Source organism: Pleurodeles waltl, chromosome 7 (assembly GCF_031143425.1).
Source record: "Pleurodeles waltl isolate 20211129_DDA chromosome 7, aPleWal1.hap1.20221129, whole genome shotgun sequence".
In the NCBI taxonomy this organism is placed as follows: Eukaryota; Metazoa; Chordata; class Amphibia; order Caudata; family Salamandridae; genus Pleurodeles; species Pleurodeles waltl.
In genome coordinates this window covers 22,234,032-22,255,850 of record NC_090446.1, presented here as the reverse complement: position 1 = coordinate 22,255,850, position 21,819 = coordinate 22,234,032, and the positions used below count along the sequence as shown (strand labels likewise).

Below are 21,819 nucleotides of genomic sequence, written 5' to 3'. Positions count from 1 at the left end.
ATGGAAATACAAATGCAAACATGACAATTGTGAATTTTCTATTTTCTGCCAAAATTTAAACTCGTGTTGGAGTGTAACCAAAAGTAATACAAAACTGCACAATGCGTGGCCTTTCATTACTTTGCTTCGAGGGTCGCTCCATGAGTAATACACATCGGTGTTCATGTGCACCCACCAGCGGGTTTTGGTGCAAACACTATCTAAAAAGAATTGTAGCAAACTAGTTGCATCAAAATCCTGCTGCTCCCTGAGGCAGGTGTAAAGGAGAAACATTTTCATTTTTCCTCATATTTCCTTCTTTGCACGTGTGCTGCATTCTTCAGGACGCGTACAAATACGGCAACGCCTTAAATCTTAGTTTTTGTATAGGAAGGGACTCCTTCCTGCACAAAAACTATGCTTACTACAACACAGGCACCACTTCTTGATTGTTTTCCAGTTTTATATAGCACGCACTTGGCCGGAAGGTACTGAAGCGATGTCATGAGCACCACATACATTATGCAATGTCATAACTTTGGCACCATGGTGCAAGAGTGTCTGCGTTGGTGCATGGAGCTAAAGTGTGCCAGCGCATGAAGAGAGGAGAAGAGCAACACATCTTGGTAGATATGGAGCGGTTGTGGTCTCTCCCGTTCACACAACGCAGCACAGCACAGCGACTTTACTTGCTGCACTTTGTTGCATGACACCTCTGTAAATCTGGGTCTCACTGTCCTTCAGTGATGTGAAGTGCAATGCCTGTTTCCATGGAAGGAAACTAGAGGAAAGCCTAACAGGTGAGGCATCGTCAAAGTACAAAGCTATTAGTCAATTTAGAAAACCATAGTTTTCGTTTTTATTATGTCTCCTAACACTGTTTGAATAAATAGTAGAACCTATTTTTTAATGGTTTTGTGCCAGGGTTGTTAATCTCTGTAAAAGCTGTTTGAACAATGTGCAGTCATTACACAGCAAATTCGGCATGTGCTGGTTCAACAGAAAATGTAAAAGATGAATTCTGTGCTTGCCTTTTATCATGGTCCAGGATGAAAGCTATTACAATTATAGCAACTGGCACAATATTACTACAAACAGCTTCATCTGTGGCTTTATACCATTTTCTGGTGCGGTCAGCTTCTAAAAAGTTGATCTCTTTAGGCCATGTCTAGTTATTGTTTGTTACTTAATTATCTGGCTTCCTGCCAGTTAATGTGTTAATGTTTATAAATCCCTGATCTTTGTGTGTTCTTCTGAGAGGAGTAGGAATAGGGTGACTATGGGGCTAACTTAGAGTTTGGCAGACAGAGTTTAAACTATTAGTATGGTGGAAGAGATGGTGGAGGACATTACTTGCTGTATCCCAAGGGACCTCCACCTGCCAAACCTACAGCTGTCAGCCGCACCTAGGGACAACTCTGTACAGTGACAGAAGCCGCTATCAGGGTGGTTCTGTCAACGTAGGACTAGTTTGACCAACAGCACCATCCTCCCTGACACCCAGCTGTAACATTTTTCAAACTCTTTTTGTTTTTCAAAAACAAGATCCCAAAGTGAGTTTGTTTTTGAAAAACAAAAAACGAATGACCCCAAAGGCCTGTGAGTTTTCTCCCAGGACATGAAAGTCATTATGTTTTTCCCCTGTCCCCCACCACCAGGTTTTTCCTGGCAGTGATGCACAGGGAAAAAGGCATTACATAGTCGAACTTAAATGGGGAAATGGTGTAATACCCTTCCTCTAATGGCCCTTATTTCATCAGCCACCTGGAGTAAGTTTTGCATTGATGGAGCAAATAGGGCTCCATCGATGGAATAATAAAAGTCCACCCATCTCCAAATGAGATGGGCAGACCTAGAATTTGGTGAGCAGGGTGCGCGGTCATGTGTGAGTACCCAAACCCTAAATCAGGCCTTATGTACAGTTCAATAACTATTGACAAAATGCCATTTACTTTACATTAGTAAGGGATTAAATATATATTACACTTCTCTCATTTATAAGCACTGACGGAGGATAGAATTTGCTCTACATTAAGATAGTTTCTGCAACATCTGTGAGGTTTGGATAGCCACATGTCAGGTCAGTGTGTTTCTGGGGGACATGCATGGCTTGAACATCCTTAAACACATCTTTGGCTGGACTCTCTTGACGTTACAGAATATTTTGGATGCAGTCATTTATAGATTCAGTCAAGGTCTCCGAAAAGTGGGTTGTATAAACAGCAAATGATTTGCATGGGTTAATAAGAACACGTCATACTGTTTTCCTAATTAAATCAGATCTTTGCTTACCTTCTGTAATATTGCCAGTCCCCTAGTCAAGGTTGTAAAGATAAGGCCCAAAATGCAGGCTCAGCTGAGGAAAGCCTTGGTTTAGCAGCAGAATAGCGGCTTCACTTCTGGCTTCACAGCTCTCCCCGCTTGAGTACACGTTGAGGGGGAAAGAGTGAGATTAGCCAACCTGTGCCAAAAGGGCTTGCACAATAGGGCTGTAGGTTACCTTATTCACCTTGAAGCAGTTACTTCACAATGCTCTTTTGCCTCTCACCCCATACCCCCTCTTGCTCAGCCACTGACTCCAGGATGTAGGCAGTGAAAATGACACAATCATTGTACAGGTGGCTCTGAGTTCAGTCTCCTTCTCCTGATCTGCAGCAAAGGTGCTTCAAGCGATGGTTGGCATAAATAGGTTCTATGTTAAGCGAGACGTACTGACTTTACCAGTGCTTGTTAATTTAGATTCTATCCCCACTGGATGGAATGGTCTAATAGCATTACAACATTTCTGTCTCAGTCTATGATTGTTGCTTAAGGCCCTCACCCTTGTGTTAGGCTTTGTCAGTGGCTCGGGCCCATTAACCATGTTTTGGGGCTTTCAAAAAGCATTACTGATTTCTTCTGCAGCATACTGTAATGTTTATTTAATAACTTGCTCATCAATTCCCTTCCAGAATGCGCCCATACACTTTCAAGTTTCCACCAGTGAACATTTACACTAGTTGTGCCCCTGCTTTGCATCCACTTTGTGTTTCAGACAGCCTGAGTTTGGGTGGTGGGTGAGAATGTGTGCCTAGACCAACATGGTTTAGCTGAATTTATCGTAGCAGAAATTACATAATGTGCCCTATGACATCATCACATGAAGTGACATTACAGGAAGTGATCACTAATAACCTTTGACATTATTGACATCACAGAAAGGTACACTACTGAATTAAAAATTGCAGAAAAAGACAATTCCACTAAAATGACACATTCCTTATATATTAACTAGGATGCTGCCACAAGTTGTGAGGGAACCATGATATACCAGAAAACATATACTGTGGAGCAATCATTGTATTTCCAGAGGCAGCCTCCAATGCCTCACCTAAACATAGTCATTTTAGTCCCATGCCCAACCCCATATGCTGTGGGGCAGCCTCCAGTGCCATGCCACTACAATCATATGCCTAGACAGGGCCTGAAATGGCCACATCAATATAGGGTCATTTACTTGAGAGAACAAACATTCCATGTAACAAAACCCACACTGGCTGAAACTACAGACAGCAGAGCTATCCCTCAGGTAACATGCTCAAGCCTCAGACTACACAGCTATGGTTCAAATTAGAAAAGAGATGCTGAATATTGGTCCAAAAGTGCCAGCTCCATATTAAAACTCCAAGACATAAAATAGGATACATTTTCTCAAAATTAACCCAAAATTAAATGGTTTACATTTTTTATTGTTCTGTAAGTGTGACACTAATCTTTCCTTCTACCATCATTAAGCATCCTTGGTTTGAACATATGATACTGACTTGAGTGTTCAGATTGCAGACTTTTTTATAGTCTCAGGGTACACTTATTTTATAAAATATTTCATTTTAAGCTAGCAGTTTTGCTTAAGGATCAATAGATTGTACATTCTCATACCTCATGTAGTAGAATTACACCTCTGCTTACAAAGATCCTACAAGAAGAAACTACAGACAGCAGAGCTGTACTTCAAGTTACACGGATATCACAGGTTTAGGCTTGGTACATACTAATGTGTGTGCAATCACTGAACAGAAGTCATGCCACCAACCACTCCATTGTTTAATACTAAAATCAAGGTATGAACTACATACACAACATGTATGTGGCAACACGTTATTGTGACTATGGTATATTTTCTATTTTGACCATTCCCTTGCTTAAGTTACAATTAATCAGAATCTTCAACATACATAATTTATATGACATACCTTTGGAGTTCCACTGATTATCCCTGTAACATTTCATTTGATTGATCATTACCTAGAATAAATGTTCTCAGATATTGCTCAGTTGCTTGTGTAATATTTGCATTGACTAAGGGCTGAATTTAGAACTTGGTGGATGAGTTACTCTGTCACAATGGTGACGGATTTCCTGTCCATCAAAATATAAATCCCATTATATCCAATGGGATTAAGATTTCAGCGGATCTACCTCTGTAGTGACAGACTAACTCGTCCACCAAGTTCTAAAGGAGGCCCTAAGTCCTTAGTGCCAGAAACCCAACCTCTGATTTTCTAGAAAACTCTAGAAATTGTAGCAATTTCATGTATGACACATTCACGCAGACCTGGACATATATACAACACCACACAGTAATTTAGGACATGAATACTTATAATTTGAAAGATTAAAAGTACAAGTCCAAAATACACGGCAATGCTATTGAATTATTTTGTCATTTAGTAATAGCACATCATTTTGTGGAGCAAGGTCTTCACTGGAAAATAACATGAACCAAACAGCTTAGAAAAGCTGTTGTATACCTTCTGCTTACTGACACTGGTCCCTACCATGTTGAACATCTGCTAATAGATGCTGCTTTCCTCACTTGTGAGGTGAATACTAGGCAAGGGCATAATTTCCAGCATGCCAGAGTAATCAGAATAATTTCAGTAAATTTGCTGTTACTCTTTGACTTGGAATTACCGATAATAATGCGATTACACCTGGTTGTGTAATTAAGAGTAATTTGTGGGACAAACCCTGCCACAACATCAAATTTAGCAAGCTTAACATAAACAGTGGCTGCTCCCACTGCTGTTTAGGTTATGTTCCGTTTACAGCTATTTTCCATTTTGGACACAAGGGTGCGTTTTGTGCTAGGAAACTAGCATTAAATGCCGGGATTATGTTGTGGAGAAATCCTATCTCAAGGGCACATTTAGCGAGTGCAGTATTGATGAACCAGCTGTGGGAACCATTTTGCCCATCGTAACACTGTGTGTCAAACCTTTGATTTATAAGATATCCTTATTCCAATGCACAGTTATAGTGGTCAATCCCTTTTTAGGTTTGGGTACCTTGGAAGACCGCCCCTCATAGCAGCAGGTGTGGTCTGCCAATAAGATTCAGGTGGCGCTATAAAGTGCCTACTGTCACAAAGTCTGCTTTCTGCTGCAAATGACATTTGCCCAGATTAGTCCAAAGTCAGATTGTGCCTTGATTGTGGCTTGCACAGCATTGACCATTATCTTATTTCTTTGGTCCACCACAGAATGCTGTGAGTGAGAAGAGTCCTCTTAATAAGAGATTCCAGGTATTGATCTTCCCTGACTATAATCTTGTAATCTCTTTCCTTTGTATTTCTTCATATTACTCTGACCTTTTGTGTTCTCCCAAGTATATTACCTATAGGATCATGCTAGAAATTGAGGTTTGTGTTGTTAATTCTGCTTTGTGCTGATTGACATCATTTTGCCAATTAACATGATTATAATTTTCACTCATATTTAGCACCATGATCACTTATTTTTTCCTCATTGATTGTGGAGGGTTATGTTGTAATTCTGTGAGGGCTTTACGATGGAGGCAGCAGTCTTCTTTCTGATTTTGACTCACAGCTGACTGGAACTGATTATGTGTGCCTCATATTTGCCATGCTTCACCAGTGTGAGCCACATGAACCAATATGACCAAATGTTGTTACATATTATATCTTTAATGTTTTAACTTTGACCAAACATTCAATGTTTTTCTTTGTAGTGGGTGGTAACTGGCAATATCAATAATACACTTTCAGCCTTGAAAAAGCCCCAGGGATGCAATCCACAATGAAGAGGAACTTGTATTGACTGTGGATGAAAAAAACATCTGTGATACTAAAAGCAGGTTCTGCATACAGCCACTATGTAATTATCAAGTTTGTATTATTGATGCTGCGCCAAGCATTCCTTTGCATTAACATTAGTAATTGTCACTAGGATTTCTGGTTCCTACATTCTGATTCATTTACACACATCTTTGTATGGGCAACTGAAAGGTGTCTGGTCTGAGCTGCTTCCACCAAGGTAGGTTCTGGCTATTTTGAGGTTTCCTAGGAATTGTGCCTGCTCTTAAGTCAAAGCTTGTAGGTCTGATGAGGGTGTGGCCTAACAGAAAGCTCCTATATGAACAGTCTGAGGTATCAGCTAGTGATTTTTGATGAGGTGTAACCAGTTGTAGGGGTATTAGGAGGGTGTGTTAACTGAGAGTGTCTCATCTGTGTTGTTACCTGAGAGTGTCCCATATGTGCTGACGGTTCAGAGTGCCAAGGATTCGTTTAAGGATTATGTGTGAAATACCCTGACTAGGATTGTTGTCCCTACATGGACAAGGGTGTATACCTCTGCCAACTTGAGACCCCATTTCTAACAATAGGTTTTTGCATAAAAAAACATGGGTGGTTGCTTAGGAATGCCTATGTACTACCCATGGAATGCCCCCAAACATGTTCTGCTCTTGAAAGTAAATGCAAAATGCGCAATAAGTGCAGGTTTCCATCACTTTTGTGATGTAAACCTGGCACAAAATGTTGTTAAATCTCCTGTTAACACAACATTAGCTAAGAGTAATTTAACACTTTGAGCAATGCAGAATTCACATTACAAATTCCAAGATTACAAATGTCATTTATGCTTTTGTAGCTCAACTTAACCCTATCATTACAAAGTGTCTACCAAAAACTGATAAATTAGAAAGGCCTGCAATACCAGATTAAAGAATGCTAGGTAGAGGTGGCAAGCGGAGAGCCGGGGAAGAAAAAGACAACTGGGGTAGAAGTTCTTAGTTGAGGTGACCACTAAATGTACTCCAGGCACAGGACAAGTACTCAGTCTCTCTATAGGTTCTGCTCTGACTGCAATACAGACAAAATAGAAATTTCTAGAAAGATGTAAAGTATGTGTTTGCTTACATAAAAAACAGGGGCTTGATTCACAGAGTTAAACTTAGACTTTTGGTCTAATTTTAGACCAAAAGTCTAAGTTAGCGACTTTTCAGTATTCACAAAGATAAGTTACAAGTCGTATCTTTAAGTCTGCACTGCGTGCAGATTTGCCACACTCTGAGAGAATCTCTGCCGAGTGCAGAGATGTCACTCTGCACCTAAAATGTAAGCTCCACACCTGGAGTGTGCTCTCCACACCCCAGGGAGGATCTCCGCCAGGGAGGTTCTCCGCCTTGAGTGCAGAGATTGTGACCAGAGTGAGGAGATTCTGTCCCCAGGGTGGACGTAAAGTTGCTAGTCGTAATATACCTTTGTGAAAACCGAAAAGTGATAAAAGTAGACATTTGATCTAAACTTAGACCAAAAGTCTAAGTGTACCTTTGTGAATCAGGCCCAGGTGCTAAAACTCTGTCCAACTAAAGGCCATGCGGGCGTTTGGTTTCCTAACAAATAACTCATTCTCATAGACTATGACAATGAAGCAAAGGGGAACAGTTTGTAATAAAGATCTTTCTGCCATGTTAACACAGTACTAAGTTCTTCTATTCTATCGGAAATGTGGTATACAAATCCTTAAGGATTTTAAAAGTATTTGTGCCACTCTGTGTTACCCAAGAATACCTGCTTAAAAGAACAGTATACCCTGTTTTTCTACATACTATCATCATCAATTATAAGTAAAGGAGTCTCATTTAACTTATCGTGTGTCATACTTTTTAATCCTTATGCCGTGCTTTCATTTAAGAATGTATTCAAACAATATGAAATCCCAAAAATAAGACAACATGCACTCAATGGAAAAAGTGTTCATTCGGTGTATACAGCGGTAATCAATGTGTCAACCTTATTCACAGTCTTTCTTCCTTTTTATCAAGTTAATTAACATAGTGAAACAACTACGAGTCATCATACTAAAAGACACCTCCAAGGTGAAGTTGCAGATAAACATTACATTTTTACAACAGTAGTCTTTTTCCTATGTTCAGAAAGAAACAGGAAGCAAGACTGTTATTGAGTTACCAAACTGAACTGGTAAATACTGTGTTGTTAGGCACTGAGTGCATGCCATCTCTTATTTCATGGTATAACTTAAATGTTTTTACACCTAGCCACCTACCACCTGTCACATAAGAGCTTTTGTTTGATTGAATGTTTTTAAACAATATGCACTGAATTGATGAGTACCTGACAAAACTCATGAACAGACCATTATTGGTGTTGAAAATCCAAGGTGAAATATGTCACTTATTACATGCTAGTCGGTGATATATTAGTACAATCATTGATTGAATTGGTGCCCCACACACTTGCCCAATTGACACCTCTTTGCAAACTCTTTTCATATGGTTATGCTGCTCTCTCTCAAAGTACAGAACTACTCAGAAGATACAGCAAAAATCTTAATCTAGCCTGCAGAGGAGCCATCGTCCACTAATATAATTTAGGTGAACCGCACCCTTTGTTTTATATACAGTTGGCTTGACTTTATTGCAATTTTATTTCAGGTAGAGGTGTGTGTAAATATTAGTAGATGTGTGAATAAATATGAAAAAAACTCTGTACCCGCCTTGGATGAATTACCAGTACCCCGGAAACAAGTAGATGATTAGCAAAAGATTACAAGAAATTTGATGTAATAACATTTTTCTGACATAAGCATAATATATATATACCTTTATTTGAACTGTTATGAAAGAATATAGGTTATGGAGTCACATCTGTGTATGCACATAGTACGCATACCAAGAATCAACTTTAACTCCCATGAAGACAGGTGGGCACAAATGCCTGTGCACGATGACACGAAGCATCAATATAGTTCAGTAGAACACAAGAAGAAGACCTGCAACTCCTCTCCTCACTATTGTCAGGTAGTATAATGGTAAAAAATAGGTACCATAGGTGAAATGACACATTTAATGAAGTAAGTAGGTCACCATGCTCCATTTGAACGGAACAACTAAAGGTATGGACATCAGGTAAATTGATGTTGTTTTACTTTTGATTGCTCCTTCCCACTCCACGCATCCTGACTCTGCTCAACAGCGTGTGACTACAGGGGCATGTCTCTATCTTCTTCCATGTATCATAATACCCTGAAAGTTCAGGGTAGGTGAATTTCCGTGTGAACGGTCCATACTAGTGACTATGTCATGTGTGTTTATTCACAAAGTAACGCAAACGGAGAAGAAGGTGTTACATAACTGGTGTTTGTTTGTATGTCCTGTCCGTCTATATGTCTTCATACCTATACGGCATTTATATATTCTTACTACAAAGAATCTGCAAAGAACAAGATGTGTAAACCTATATCCCTGGTTTGGGTCACAGCTATAAAAGCATTTGCTTGTTCATATCACATATATAACTACAGTTTTCACTTTCACTAGCACGTTGTTGGTGGTGACTATGTACTGAAATCCAAAACGTAACACAAGACCACCATAAATGTTTTTGTTTTACATGACTCAAGACTCGATCGTACTAGAATATGGCTTAGCCCATCTTGGTTTTTAGGGACCAGGTTGAGACCCAATGATGAAGAATGACACCAATAGGAAGTGTGTAAGTCTACATAATAAACAACCAAGATTGTTGATTTGAGAATTGTTTAGCTAGAACACAACACTGTTTGGTATTGATGTTTTTTTATCACATTCAGCCTGCAAAAGTTAATGTTAATAAAGTTCTAATAGATTGTGTCTGCCCGTTGATCATGTCCCCTTTATCTACATGGGTTTATTCCTGAAAATGCAGGATCCTTTTCAGAATATTGTCCATACTCATGACCTGTGGTGAGGGATGTAAATAGTGCTCACAATGACTTGTAAACCTTGAGCAGGATAGCAGCACTGTGGAAGATGTGCCATATCCATTCAAAAGACAGATTTAGAGTGACCAAGTACATTTCAACAATCAATTCAATTGGCTTTGTGTTTGCTCAGTGTTTGAGCAGAATGGCTTTAGAAACTCAATAGTATAAGTGATCTTTTGCTGTTTTAATGTTTTTAATCCAAGAACTTTCTCAATCTCACTATCGTCTAACTTGAAGATGTTCTCATAAAGAGACGTTATGAAACATTTCCTGATAAATGTTGATCCCTCTTGTTTCAGTTATTTCTCTGGAACGTTAGGTACACTAACTCTTCAACCAGCTATTGTTCTAGGATTGCAGACCAACCCCCCCAAAAAAAAAAAAAATTTAAAATGTATCTCTTATTTTAGTGGCATTCCAAGGTGTCTAGCCTTTGGAAGATAGAAAATGTAGCAGCGAAAAAGATACATGTACTTAAAAGAATGTCTTTCTTGAGAAGCATTGCTAGGGAAGCAATCTTTGACGAATTAAACAGTTTCAATAACAAACTACTTGCAGCACAGAAAACTTTGCCTGGAAGTGGCGTTAACGTACTAGGTACTGATTCAAGGACAACTAATTGTAAACCTATATATAGCTCCAGAGTGATCCGCGCTTTATTCGAAGAATTTGAGTAACACTCACAAAAACCTATCCCTTTTCCAATTTGGACTGCACTTATGTGTTGGGAGAAGAATGACAAGATAGACAGTTTCATCACACAAATAAGAGCATGGGTAATAATTTATGAGATTCAGTTCACCTTGCCATAAGATATAGGGTTATTGCGAGATTGTTCCATGATCACATATAGGAATGAGGCTGAAGGTTAAGTTCCCTTTTAATGTCATGGAACTTCAAGGTGACTTCAAGATGACTTGCAGTATCCTTTTTATGTACAACTACATTTTCTCACCATCACCCATCACAAATCCTTTGTATCTCGCTCTTTCATGTTCATTGCAGATACCAAGAATGAAAGCAGAACCTGCACTGCTAAATTTAACACACCGAAGAGCAGTTAGTATTTTTTGCTGAAAGATATTAGGATCAGTGTCATGGAAGTTCAGTTAATATAATGCTGTGTCAATTAAAGAGATTCTATCTTTTCTCTATTGACATATAGTGTAAAAAAAGAGACAAATTGTCATAATTAAATAAACAGCTTTCATTTTGGAAACACATATCAAAAGAAAAGCCTGTTCCTGTATTTCTTGATAACATTGTAGCTTAAAAAATGCTGCACGTCCTGCTTTTTACCTTCGCTGCTGGAACTGTGACACCAGAACTCAAATGTAGTAATTTTGTACGGTTGAGTGTTGCAGGAAATTGGGTTAGTAGCAAGGAAAGTGAAACCCTACTCAAGCAGCAACCACAACTATTGTCAGGTTAAAACACAAGCATACCCCAAATTAATCTGTGGTCAACCTAGCTTGACACAAAAGCAGCCACGCTGAGTATAGAGGCAATGTCGAAAGTATTTGTGCTGCACTTCGAACAGTAATAAACTGAAAACATAACACAAGAAAAGTCCCCCAGTAATTTGGATGTGATAGCACTGTGCCTATGTTTTCTTTTTCTCTTCTACCTGTATACCCCACGTATTGTTCACACTCTGCATCTGCAGTGCAACTAGCACAGTACAACTCAGCAAAGGTTACAGAATGTAACCCATATTTGCTTGGCACTTGAAAACTGTATCTGTTTTCACTTTATGTGTTTTTGGGTAGCGCTGAAATACATGGAATTGAATAATGATTACATATGGAGCCTCCTCCTTCAACACTTGATCCTTCAGCTGATTCAGGAGATTCAGATGTTGATGGGCAGGACTCTTTGCCAACAGAGAATTTCAAGTTCAAAGGACTCAATTGCAAGACAAGATCTTGCATATTAGATAGTAAATGTTATTTCAAGAACATTTCAGATGCCTTGGAGGAGTATTATGCACAGTATGATGCTTACATAGCCTATTGTCTGCTTGGACATCAAATTGTTAAAGGTTTTTTTTTTTTAAATAAAAAAGATGGAAATGAAAAGACATTGACAAGGCTGTTTTTCCTAGATATTTGAACAAATGTTACAAAGGTCTGAAAGGTTGATACAATTCTGGTCAGCAAGATACCCTCTTTAACTTTTCTTTTCAGAAGAAGCACCTTCTCAGTTTGAATGCATGGGAAAGTAGAATAGGAACAATTCATTTTTAGCCTAGCCTGTGATTGTACACCTAGGCTTTTACATATGCAGCCTATACACCCCAAAAGTCCCTGAAAAAACAAAATTAGACAGTACACTGTGAGTAGATGATCGGACTTTGTTGTTAGAAGCCATGGGATTTCTAGTCCATTTTTGATAGGTATAAGTTTTGATCTTCTTTGATCCGCTACTGCAGCTGTGCCACTATTGCTACCTGGAGCCAACTTTGGATGAAACTTTGGAATATCGCTGGAAGTCAGTGTGAGCTTTGATCAATCACCTTCCGTATTTGGGGTACAACCATTTTGTTCAGAGTTGAATGTGTGCTAAAAAGTCTAAAGAAAAGAAAACGTCTTCAACATTTCCCTAACAGGTCTTCTGCTTCCTTCTCTTGTGTTCCTCCGAGGCCCCCTCTAGGATATCATGATTATGAACACCCCTTTTGTGGCTGGGCACGCTCCTGGGATGCTCCCTGGCTGGAAAATCCTGGCATATGGTTGAAAAATTATAGCAACATCTACCTTCAAAATCTTAACTATTGCAAAGTAATAGGAGGGCAATTTCACCTGTTTCGAAATGTCTGCAGAAATCCATCTACCTCCGTTGGAATCTCATTATGGGAATGCTCCTCTTCCACAATACCCAAGATGATTTCAAGCCTTACGCCAGGAGAACATTCACTATTAGAATGACAAGCCATCATTTCTGCTCCTCAAAACTTCCTGGAGTAGGATATTTTCTCAATCCTTAATAGTTGGTGCCCAAGCCAAATGGATAGTTTTGTTTTAGCTCTAATGGAAGGGGAATACCTCTCTCTTTAAGCACTGAGTGAGAAAAATTCTGGGTAATAAAGATCACTGGAAAGTAATCTGAGCATTAGCCAGGAATATTGCTTTAAAGCTAGTTGCTAATCAAATGGGCTGAAAGGAATTAACAAGTTTGGTGACACACACCATTCAAAATGATGTCTTCATGAATGCTAATTCTCTGAATTGCTATGGGCGCGTTCTAATGACATCGGATCTCAGTAATGCCTGTTATCATGTTCCCAGGCAGCCAACATGCCAATGCTTTGTTAGGCTTTGTAGGAAGCTGGTTCTGTATATGCTATACCAAATTGAGGTATAGTGTGTACAGAGTCCAGTGGATCTCTAAAGGATTAATGGAGGCTAAAGTAGATAATACTAATGCTCTCTTTTGTGGCAGTGTGGCCGACTAATTAGGCTTATCAGAGAGTAGTGCAAAGCATTTGTTGTACACACACAGTCACGAAAGGAGGCACACACTCAATGACTAACTCCAGGCCAATGTTCGTGTATAGCAAAACTATCTTTTGCTACTTTTTGTATAAAGCTTATATATCAAATGTAGTTTGTTTAGGTTTTGCAGATAAAACAGTTTGAAAGTAAGTAACAATTTTCAATTTCAAAAGTAGACACAAATGGCCTAATTGCAAGTCTGGCAGTCACTAGACCGCCAGACTCTCAGTGGTGGTTTGGAATGCCGCTGCTGTGGCTGTCCGATAGCCACATTATGACCCTGGCGGTCCGACCGCCAGGGGTCCGCCATCCCTGCCGGGATCGGTGATCCCGATGGGCTGACAGCAGGTGCAGGTTACAATTAGCCAGGGTGGCGCTGCAAGCAGCACCGCCTTGCTGATTACACCCTGGTTCTCCACCAGTCTTTTCATGGTGATTACGAGCCAGCGACAATGGTGCCACCACTTTCCCGCTGGGCTGACTGGCAGGACCTTGGTTTCCGCCCGTCAGCCCAGCGGGAAAGTAATAATGGTGCTGTTGGGGTGGTCACCACTGTAGTGGTGGCCATCCTGTCTAGAGTTTGGAGGATGGGTGTTCCCGTCCGCCAAACTCATAATCAGAGCCTTAGTTAAATTTCCCATAGGAACCAATGCAGTTCTAGGGGAGGAAAAAGGTTAGCACAGTTTACAGGTAAGTACTCAACTTACAATCCCAGTCTTCGGGGTTTAGGATGTCCACTGGTCAAAGTTCAAGTTGACCCTAAATGTGCACCACCAGCAACAAAGGGCCTGCTGGGTGCAGAGGTCAAAAATGGTATTGGGTTTTCAATGGAATCATATGAGGACTGGGGGCACTCAGAAACAAGAAGGTTGCAGGTAAGTACCTGCGACTTCAGAGCAGCGACCTTGGGGTCTTAGATGAGAACTGGGGGGGCAACAGGCCCACACCAGACACACACTCTCAGTGGCACGGGTTGCAAACACAGCATCAGGCACACAATGCTTTTCAATGGGGGACTCCCCTGAGGGTCACAAAGATGCTGCAGGCTGGATCCAAGGAGTTAGTTGTGAAAAACCAAAAGCAGGACCAGTAGGAAAGGAGCCAGCTGGAAGTTGCTGTGCTGTTGTTCGGAATCACCAAGGCCAAGAGGCTGTGGATGCAGGTGTATCTTTGGGCGTCAGGAATTATTGTCGGACCCCGGTACAGTCAGGGGATTTTCCCACACTTAGGCTGCAGGCGTCATCGTGTTGGCCTGGAGGTGGCACATTTATGCCAGGAACAAACTCATGGATGGGAATTAATCTGGGGCACGCCGTAACCAATTAGGCAAAGGTTCCTGGGGCCAACCCTACAAACATTGGATATTTTCAAGATGGCAGAAGTCTTCAGTCGCACTAACCTTCGGCTCTGAGGGTGGTGTGTGTGTGGGGAGTGTAATATGGTAATCTAAGTGTCCTGCCATTTCTAACACTAAAATCTGTTTTGAAGCAGTCACTGTACTCGCTATAAAATCAGAGACAGAACTGTGGTAGAACCCAGCAAGGTTTTCCAGAAACATCAGTTGATACTCAATAATTGTTTTGACATGCTGTTTTCCTTCCTTTCAAGGGTGCCCCATTGTTGTCTGTAAGAACCCAAAGACAGAGATCTGTTAGAACAAAGCGGGGTATTCTAGCAGCCTGACAGTGAAGGCCCAAAAATTATTTTGCCATCTTGTTTCCTGTCCTTTCAAGTGCATCCCCAGTGTTGTATGTAAACCCAGCAGACCTGTCAAGCAGGATTTGACATTCCAGCAGACTCTGATACTGTAATGTCAAAAAGGATGCTCACAGCTCAACCCAGCATATACTATCAGGTTCAACTGAGTCATATCTCCTAGTTAGGTCAGGCTATTGATTCCTCCAAGAAGCATTTCTCACCGTTTTCACACCTATTCAGTTGCTAATTACCAACTGGCAGAAGATGGAGATTAAATGCAAATTTAGCCTCCTGGAACATCAGACTGAAAAAGGTAACTTTCCAAAAGTTACTTTTCTTTACTAGTTATTAAAACTCAGATTCCACCATTGAATTGGATTGCTAGTGACTATTAAAAAATAGGTGTTTAATTATTTCTCTAACTAGTGTCATTCCTGTGAAACGATATATAAATTGTAATCTGCACCTGGTTTTCTACACAGACAGCTTTGCCTTCCACCGTGAAAGATGGCTTTTGGTTGTTTTGGTTCTACATGTCCTACTTTCAAATACCATGCACCCTACCTTTTGGACTACAAGTCCTTCATCGGGTAAATATGAATATTTAAAACAGAGATTTTGACCTGCCCTGTCAAAATCAAAGAGTTTACTTTGATGGGTCGAATTGCAGTTTTTACGCTGCTATAATCAGGCAACACCGGTAGAACTGAAGCTATATTGGCACTGCCACTGTACGGGATGGTACAAAGGGTGCTGCAGTCCACTTGTGAAATTTAATTCCATGCCCTAGGTACATCTTATACCATGTACTAGGGATTTAATGATTAGTTACATACACCAATTAGAAATCTGCCTAGTCAACTATTTTTAAAAAAGGAGCACATGCACTTTACCACTGATTAACAGGGTTTAAATGTATAGAGTTCTAAAATCTGAAAAACTATAGGATTCAGCAAAAGGTGAAAACTATGGCATGACCATGCAGGGGAGGTGGATTTACTACATGTGTTATAAGCGATCTTTATAATAAGGTCTTCCTAGAGGTCAGCATATGCTGTCAATGATGCTCAAACACAATGGATACATTATTTAGTCTCCATTTCAGTTTAAAGCATCTTACTGTCCAGGTTCTCTGAACCCTAAGGTGGATGCCCTGCTCTCCACTCTCCTCTGCCAGACTCCGTTAGGGGTGGGAGAAGGGCCACTGGGGCGTCTGGGCCCCTACAATGGTGGTTGGGGCAATTTACCACTGGTGTAGGGAGGGTCAGCAAGCTCGATCACGTGCAAATCTTTCCACACTTGACAAACAAAACAAAGAATTTTCCGGTCGAGTGCTATTTTTTTTGCTAAAAAGTACTTAAATCACACAGCATTAGAAATGCTACACATTCTAAAGGTAGTGCCATTATAGAGTTGGCCTCCTCCTAGGAGATTTAATGAAATGTGGATATCCTTTCAGTGCCCACTTCCTCCCTATTTCTCTCTTGTGCCATTTAGGCAAAGTATGGGTATGGCCTTAGACTAGGCTCAGGTGCAGGTCACTGGTGAGTACCCCAAAGATGGGCGACAGGTCAGTTTAATATTCTTCTAGCCCAACAGATTCGGGCTTGGAAAGGTCCGCATTAACAGCAACAGGTTATTTCTGCTCTGATATCTGGGGGTACAGGGCGAACATCATTGTCATGCTCTTGAACTTTTGCACTGGAGCTGGAAACCTAAAAAGGTGGTCTAGCCCCCTTCGGTGTGCCCAGTGTGTGCCCCAGGACCCATGGTAAAACATAAAACATTACGGCTTCCTCTGCCTGCCTGTGCAGGTCCGAGTGCCAGGGTGAGGGCACGTGCGCACCGAAGGCCTTCACAGATTCCTTTGCCTGTCTGTGTACGTCAGAGTGCCAGTGTGGCAAACAGAAAAGCAATGCCCCACTGCAGTCTGTTCAGAGCCACAGTGCCAGGACGAGGCCTGTCCCCACCCGCGGCCACCCTCAGCTACATATGTGTGCCAAGAGTCTATTTAGTTTGTTCCACCTGCCCCTGTGCCAGCGTTCAGAAGTATGCGTACCCACTGCAGCCCTGAGCCCAGCTTCCAGTGCCTGGCAGCCGTGTGTCCAGTGCCACCTTGCGGGCTTGCGACCACCCAAGGCCGCTCTCTGACCTCCAGCTCAGCTGTGTGCAGCCCCGGAGCAGAGGTCCGGGCGCACGCGGTTTCCCTTTCCTGCTAGGTGTGCGCTCTCGGCGCACGGGGCTGCGCACCGACCACAGACAGCAGCGCTGAGGATGGCGGACGAGCTGGACGCGTACTCCGAGCTGGACCCCAACCCCAAGGACGAGGAGAAGGGGAAGGAGGAGGAGGAGGAGGAGGAGGAAGGCGCCTACACCGAGCTGGACATGGGGACCAGGGAGGAGGAGGAGGAAGAGACGTACACGGTGCTCCACCTGGAAGCGCCGCACAGAGGTACACTTTGGAGCCGGGGTAGAGATGGACGCAGGCCCGGGGATGTGCGAGGCTCGAGGGGGCTTCTCTGCAGAGCTCCGTGAGGGTGGGAGCACGGGGCCAGGAAGCGACACTTCCCTTTAGTGATGGATTCTTTTCATGGCCTCCGTCTTCCCTTCCTGTCTGACATATAAGTATTGAGTTACACACTCATTCACTTCATGCTCTCGAAGTAGTGCTTTTGAAAATTGTGATATTGGTATCTGGACACTGGCGTCCCCCACCCTCTTTTTATCGTTCATTCAATCGATATATATTATTCACCTTTAATTACGTTTGCAATGGAACCCAGCGTGCAAGAATACGCTTTAAAAAAAGCAGGGATTACTTTTTTCACTCATTCAAGTTTTGTGTATCTGTTTTCTTTGCCATTTTTTCTGGAAAAGGCTGTTTTTTATTTTATCCGCCCTGGAGAACTGGACAAGCCGCTCATGTAGGCAGGCGTAGGTGTTCACAATGAACCCAGATATGGCAGAAGCTAGATAGAGGCTTTCCTGTCCTTTAACAACAAGGGGTGTCTGCTGCTGCCCAACCTCAAGCGACGGGAGGTGTCTGCTGCTGCCCGACCTCAAGCATCAGGAGGTGTCTGCTGCTCCCCGACCTCAAGCAACAAGAGATGTCTGCTGCTGCCCGACAGCAACAAGAGGTGTCTCCTCCTCCCCGACCTCAAGCAACAGGAGGTGTCTGCTGCTCCACGACCTCAAGCAACAAGAGATGTCTGCTGCACCCCGACCTCAAGCAACAGGAGGTGACTGCTGCTCCCCGACCTCAAGCGACAAGAGGTGTCTGCTGCACCCCGACCTCAAGAAACAAGAGGTGTCTGCTGCTCCCCGACGTCAAGATACAGGAGGTGTCTGCTACACCCCGGCCTAAAGCATCACGAGGTGTCTGCTTCACCCTGGCCTCAAACGACAAGAGGTGTCTGCTGCTCCCCGTCTCAGTCACAGGAGATGTTTACTGTACCCTGGCCTCAAGTAACAGGAAGTCTGCTCAACCTCGACTCCAAGAAGCAACGGTGTCTGCTGTATCCCGGCCCCAAACAACAGGAAAAGTCAGCTGGACCGGGCCTCAAGCTACAATGGTGTCTGCTGCACCCCGGCCCCAAGCAGTAGGAGGTGTCTTTTGCACTGCGACCTCAAGCAACAACGGTGTCTGCTGCTCCCCGACCTCAAGCAACAGGAGATGTCAGCTGGACCGGGCGTCAAGTAACAACGGTGTCTGCTCCTCCTCGACTCCAAGCAAAAACGGTGTCGGCTGCACCCCCACCTCAAGCAACAGAAAGGTGTCTGCTGGACCCCGGCCCCGAGTAACAGGAGATGTCAGCTAGACCGGGTCTCAAGCAACAATGGTGTCTGCTGCGTCCGGCCCAAAGCAACAACAATGGCTGCTGCGCCCTGGACCCACACAACTAGAGGTGTCTGTGGCATCTCGAGCTCAAGCGACAGCAGTGTCTGCTGCAGCCTGACCTCAAGCAACTGGAGGTGTCTACTGCACCCCAGCCTCAAACAACCTCGGTGTCTGCTGCACTTCTGCCTCAGCAACAGGAGGTGTCTGCTGCACCCCAGGCTGAAGCAACAGGAGGTGTCTGCTGCTCCCCGACCTCAAGCGACAAGAGGTGTCTGCTGCACCCTGGCTTTACGCTACAGGGATGCCTCATGTAGGTGGTGCTAAGGATGTTGTCAAAGCCCCTTCACAATGCTTAAAAAGATCTCAGAATAACAGAGTTTCTTCACTGGGGACTAAAAGAGTAGTAATAGATGCCCAGATCTATTAACATTTGGTGCAAGACATCAGGACCACTCACTGTGCTGCATCGCGTGGAGAGAGAAGTAATGCGCCATATTAACTCGGATATGATGCATCCCTGCTCTGCGTGTTGCCTAGCACCAACGCAGGCATCCGTGAGCCATGGTGCAAGAGTGCCTGCATTACAGCCAGGATTATTTATGTGCAAGAAGGGATACCTTGCTTAAATATAATACAAAGAGACATTCTCCTATTTCTATGTGTGCTGCAGAATGCAAACAACAAAGCTGGTGTGCCGTGTGACAGGGAGAGAAAAGGAAAGAGCCATATTTACCAAGATGTGGCGCTCTCCTCCCTTCTTTCTAGCAGTGGCGGCCGTCCTTTAGGGCGGAGGGGCCACCCCCCCCCACCTTTTGCCCCCCCATGGAGAGTGTCTGTCAGGCTGAACAAAGGTCAGCCTGACAGACACTCTTCATGTTCAGGTCAGGCAGCCAGGAGCAGACATGCGCGATTTGCGCAGACTCCTGGCAGCTGAGCTGAACTTTGCTGGGCTGAGGAGATCACAGCTCCTATGGGCGTGAACTCCTCAGCCATGCAAAGGTGCCTTGAGGCCTTCCCCTGGGTGATGAGGAAAGCGTCACCAATTGACACTCTCACTGGGCACTTCAGTTTAAGCCCTGAAGTGCCCACAGCAAGTGTCAATCAGTGACACATCATCACAGAGTGGGGAGGGGTCAGCAGTCTCACTGACCCCATCCCACTCTGTGACGAGGCTGGAACTGCTGCCTTCCCTCATTGGCTGACCCTAGGTCAGCCAATGAGGGAAGGCAGCAGTCCCTATCCTCCTGGGACCTGGAGGCCGAAGGTAAGTGTGTGTGTATGTGTGTGATGTTTCAAATTGAATGTTTGGTGCGTGCGTGCATGTTTGAATGGTATGAGTGTTGTTAATGGATGTGCGTGCATGTGTGGGTGAAAGAATGAGTGTGTGGTGTTTTAAAATGAATGTTTGGTGTGTGCGTGCATGTTTGAATGGTATGAGTGTTGTTAATGGATGTGCGTGCGTGTCTGTGTGTGAAAGAATGAGTGTGTGTGTGTGTGTGTGTGTGCCCCGCACGCCCCCCTCCCTCCTAAAGCTGCCGGCCACCACTGCTTTCTAGTGCTAGTTCGCAATTATGCAGCCAAACTCCATGCACACACATTTGCCCTAAGGTGAAAATGTGTCTATATGAGTTACAAAATACCATGCCTATACAAACTGTGAAACCTTTCCTACGTTGTTTGTGTGCTGTATAGTGTTGCACACATGCAAAGTCAGAAAAGAGAAATACAAGTATTTCTGCTTTTAATGCATCTTTCAAAGTAGCATTACTTTTCGGTGAAAAACCACATCTGCTATTGTTAGTGGATCAGGTTTTAGGTCACAAACCTTGGGTGGTAGCATGTGAACGTCCATGTAACACCCATGTAACGCCCCTCTGGCCCAGAGCAATTGAAAACCATGTTTTAAGCTGCTTTGCGTTACTTTTAGACAACGTTCAAGCTCAAAGAATGTTCTGTACGGGACAGTATATCCAACAAAAAATTTTTGTGGACCAAGTGCAAAACAATGGTAAATCTGGCCCTAGATTCACTAAGCCACACAGAGCCTCGGCTTTCTGTGGCTTAGTAAACCTGACCTAAGGACTTGAGTCGCATTGCGATGCGTTGTGTGATGCAAGGGCAACGCAAGCTCTTAGTAAATCTGCGCTGTACTATGTACAGCGCCTAACCCATTCAGATAAGGCAGTGGTTCCCAAACTGGGAGCCGCGGCTCCCTGGTGCGCCATCAAAACTAGCCAGGGGCGCTGCACACAGTTTGGGAACCACTGGGATAAGGGGAGTATTGTGAGCTATATAAAAAGAACTATTCCAAGTTCAAGTTAGAAGCACCAGCGAATGGTTCCGAGTCCAATGGAATTTGCAATACGGTTCTCAAAATTATGAGGCAAAGATCAGGAATATGCTGTGTGTGAAACTTGTGAAGTGTACCTAACATTTTCTTTGTAGTTTTCTTGTGTTATGGTGAGCATTTCTATATCACTTTATGCCACTCTGAAGCTTTGTAAAGCACTTCGGGACAGCAGGTGAGATTATAAAGATGAGCCCGGAGAGACTAAAACAAGGGGTTGAGATGAAGACCTGAAAAACACTTGTGGATGAAAATATCTTTCTTAAAATGCTGGTATTTTATGGTTAGAGTTGGGCGATCTGTGTGGGGGACGGGCAGTGCTTAATTTGTAAATAAAAACGTGCCAGTGCCTAAAGCTCTCCTCTGAAACACGCGACTGCTGTAGTTAAATGCTTACTCAGGCAGCGTAGTCCTGAA

At 43.0% G+C, this 21,819-nt stretch overlaps 1 protein-coding gene across 1 annotated transcript in view; it reads left to right on the top strand.

Annotated features, from left to right (window-relative positions):
- The first annotated feature begins 17,415 nt into the window (after positions 1 to 17,415).
- The window catches only part of LOC138303576 (killer cell lectin-like receptor subfamily F member 1), a 67,188-nt gene continuing 62,784 nt past the window's right edge, over positions 17,416 to 21,819 (top strand). The window contains exon 1 of the mRNA XM_069242841.1: positions 17,416 to 17,669. Within this exon, the coding sequence (XP_069098942.1) occupies positions 17,492 to 17,669 (178 nt within the window). The 5' untranslated portion in view covers positions 17,416 to 17,491. The remainder of the gene's footprint in view (positions 17,670 to 21,819) is intronic.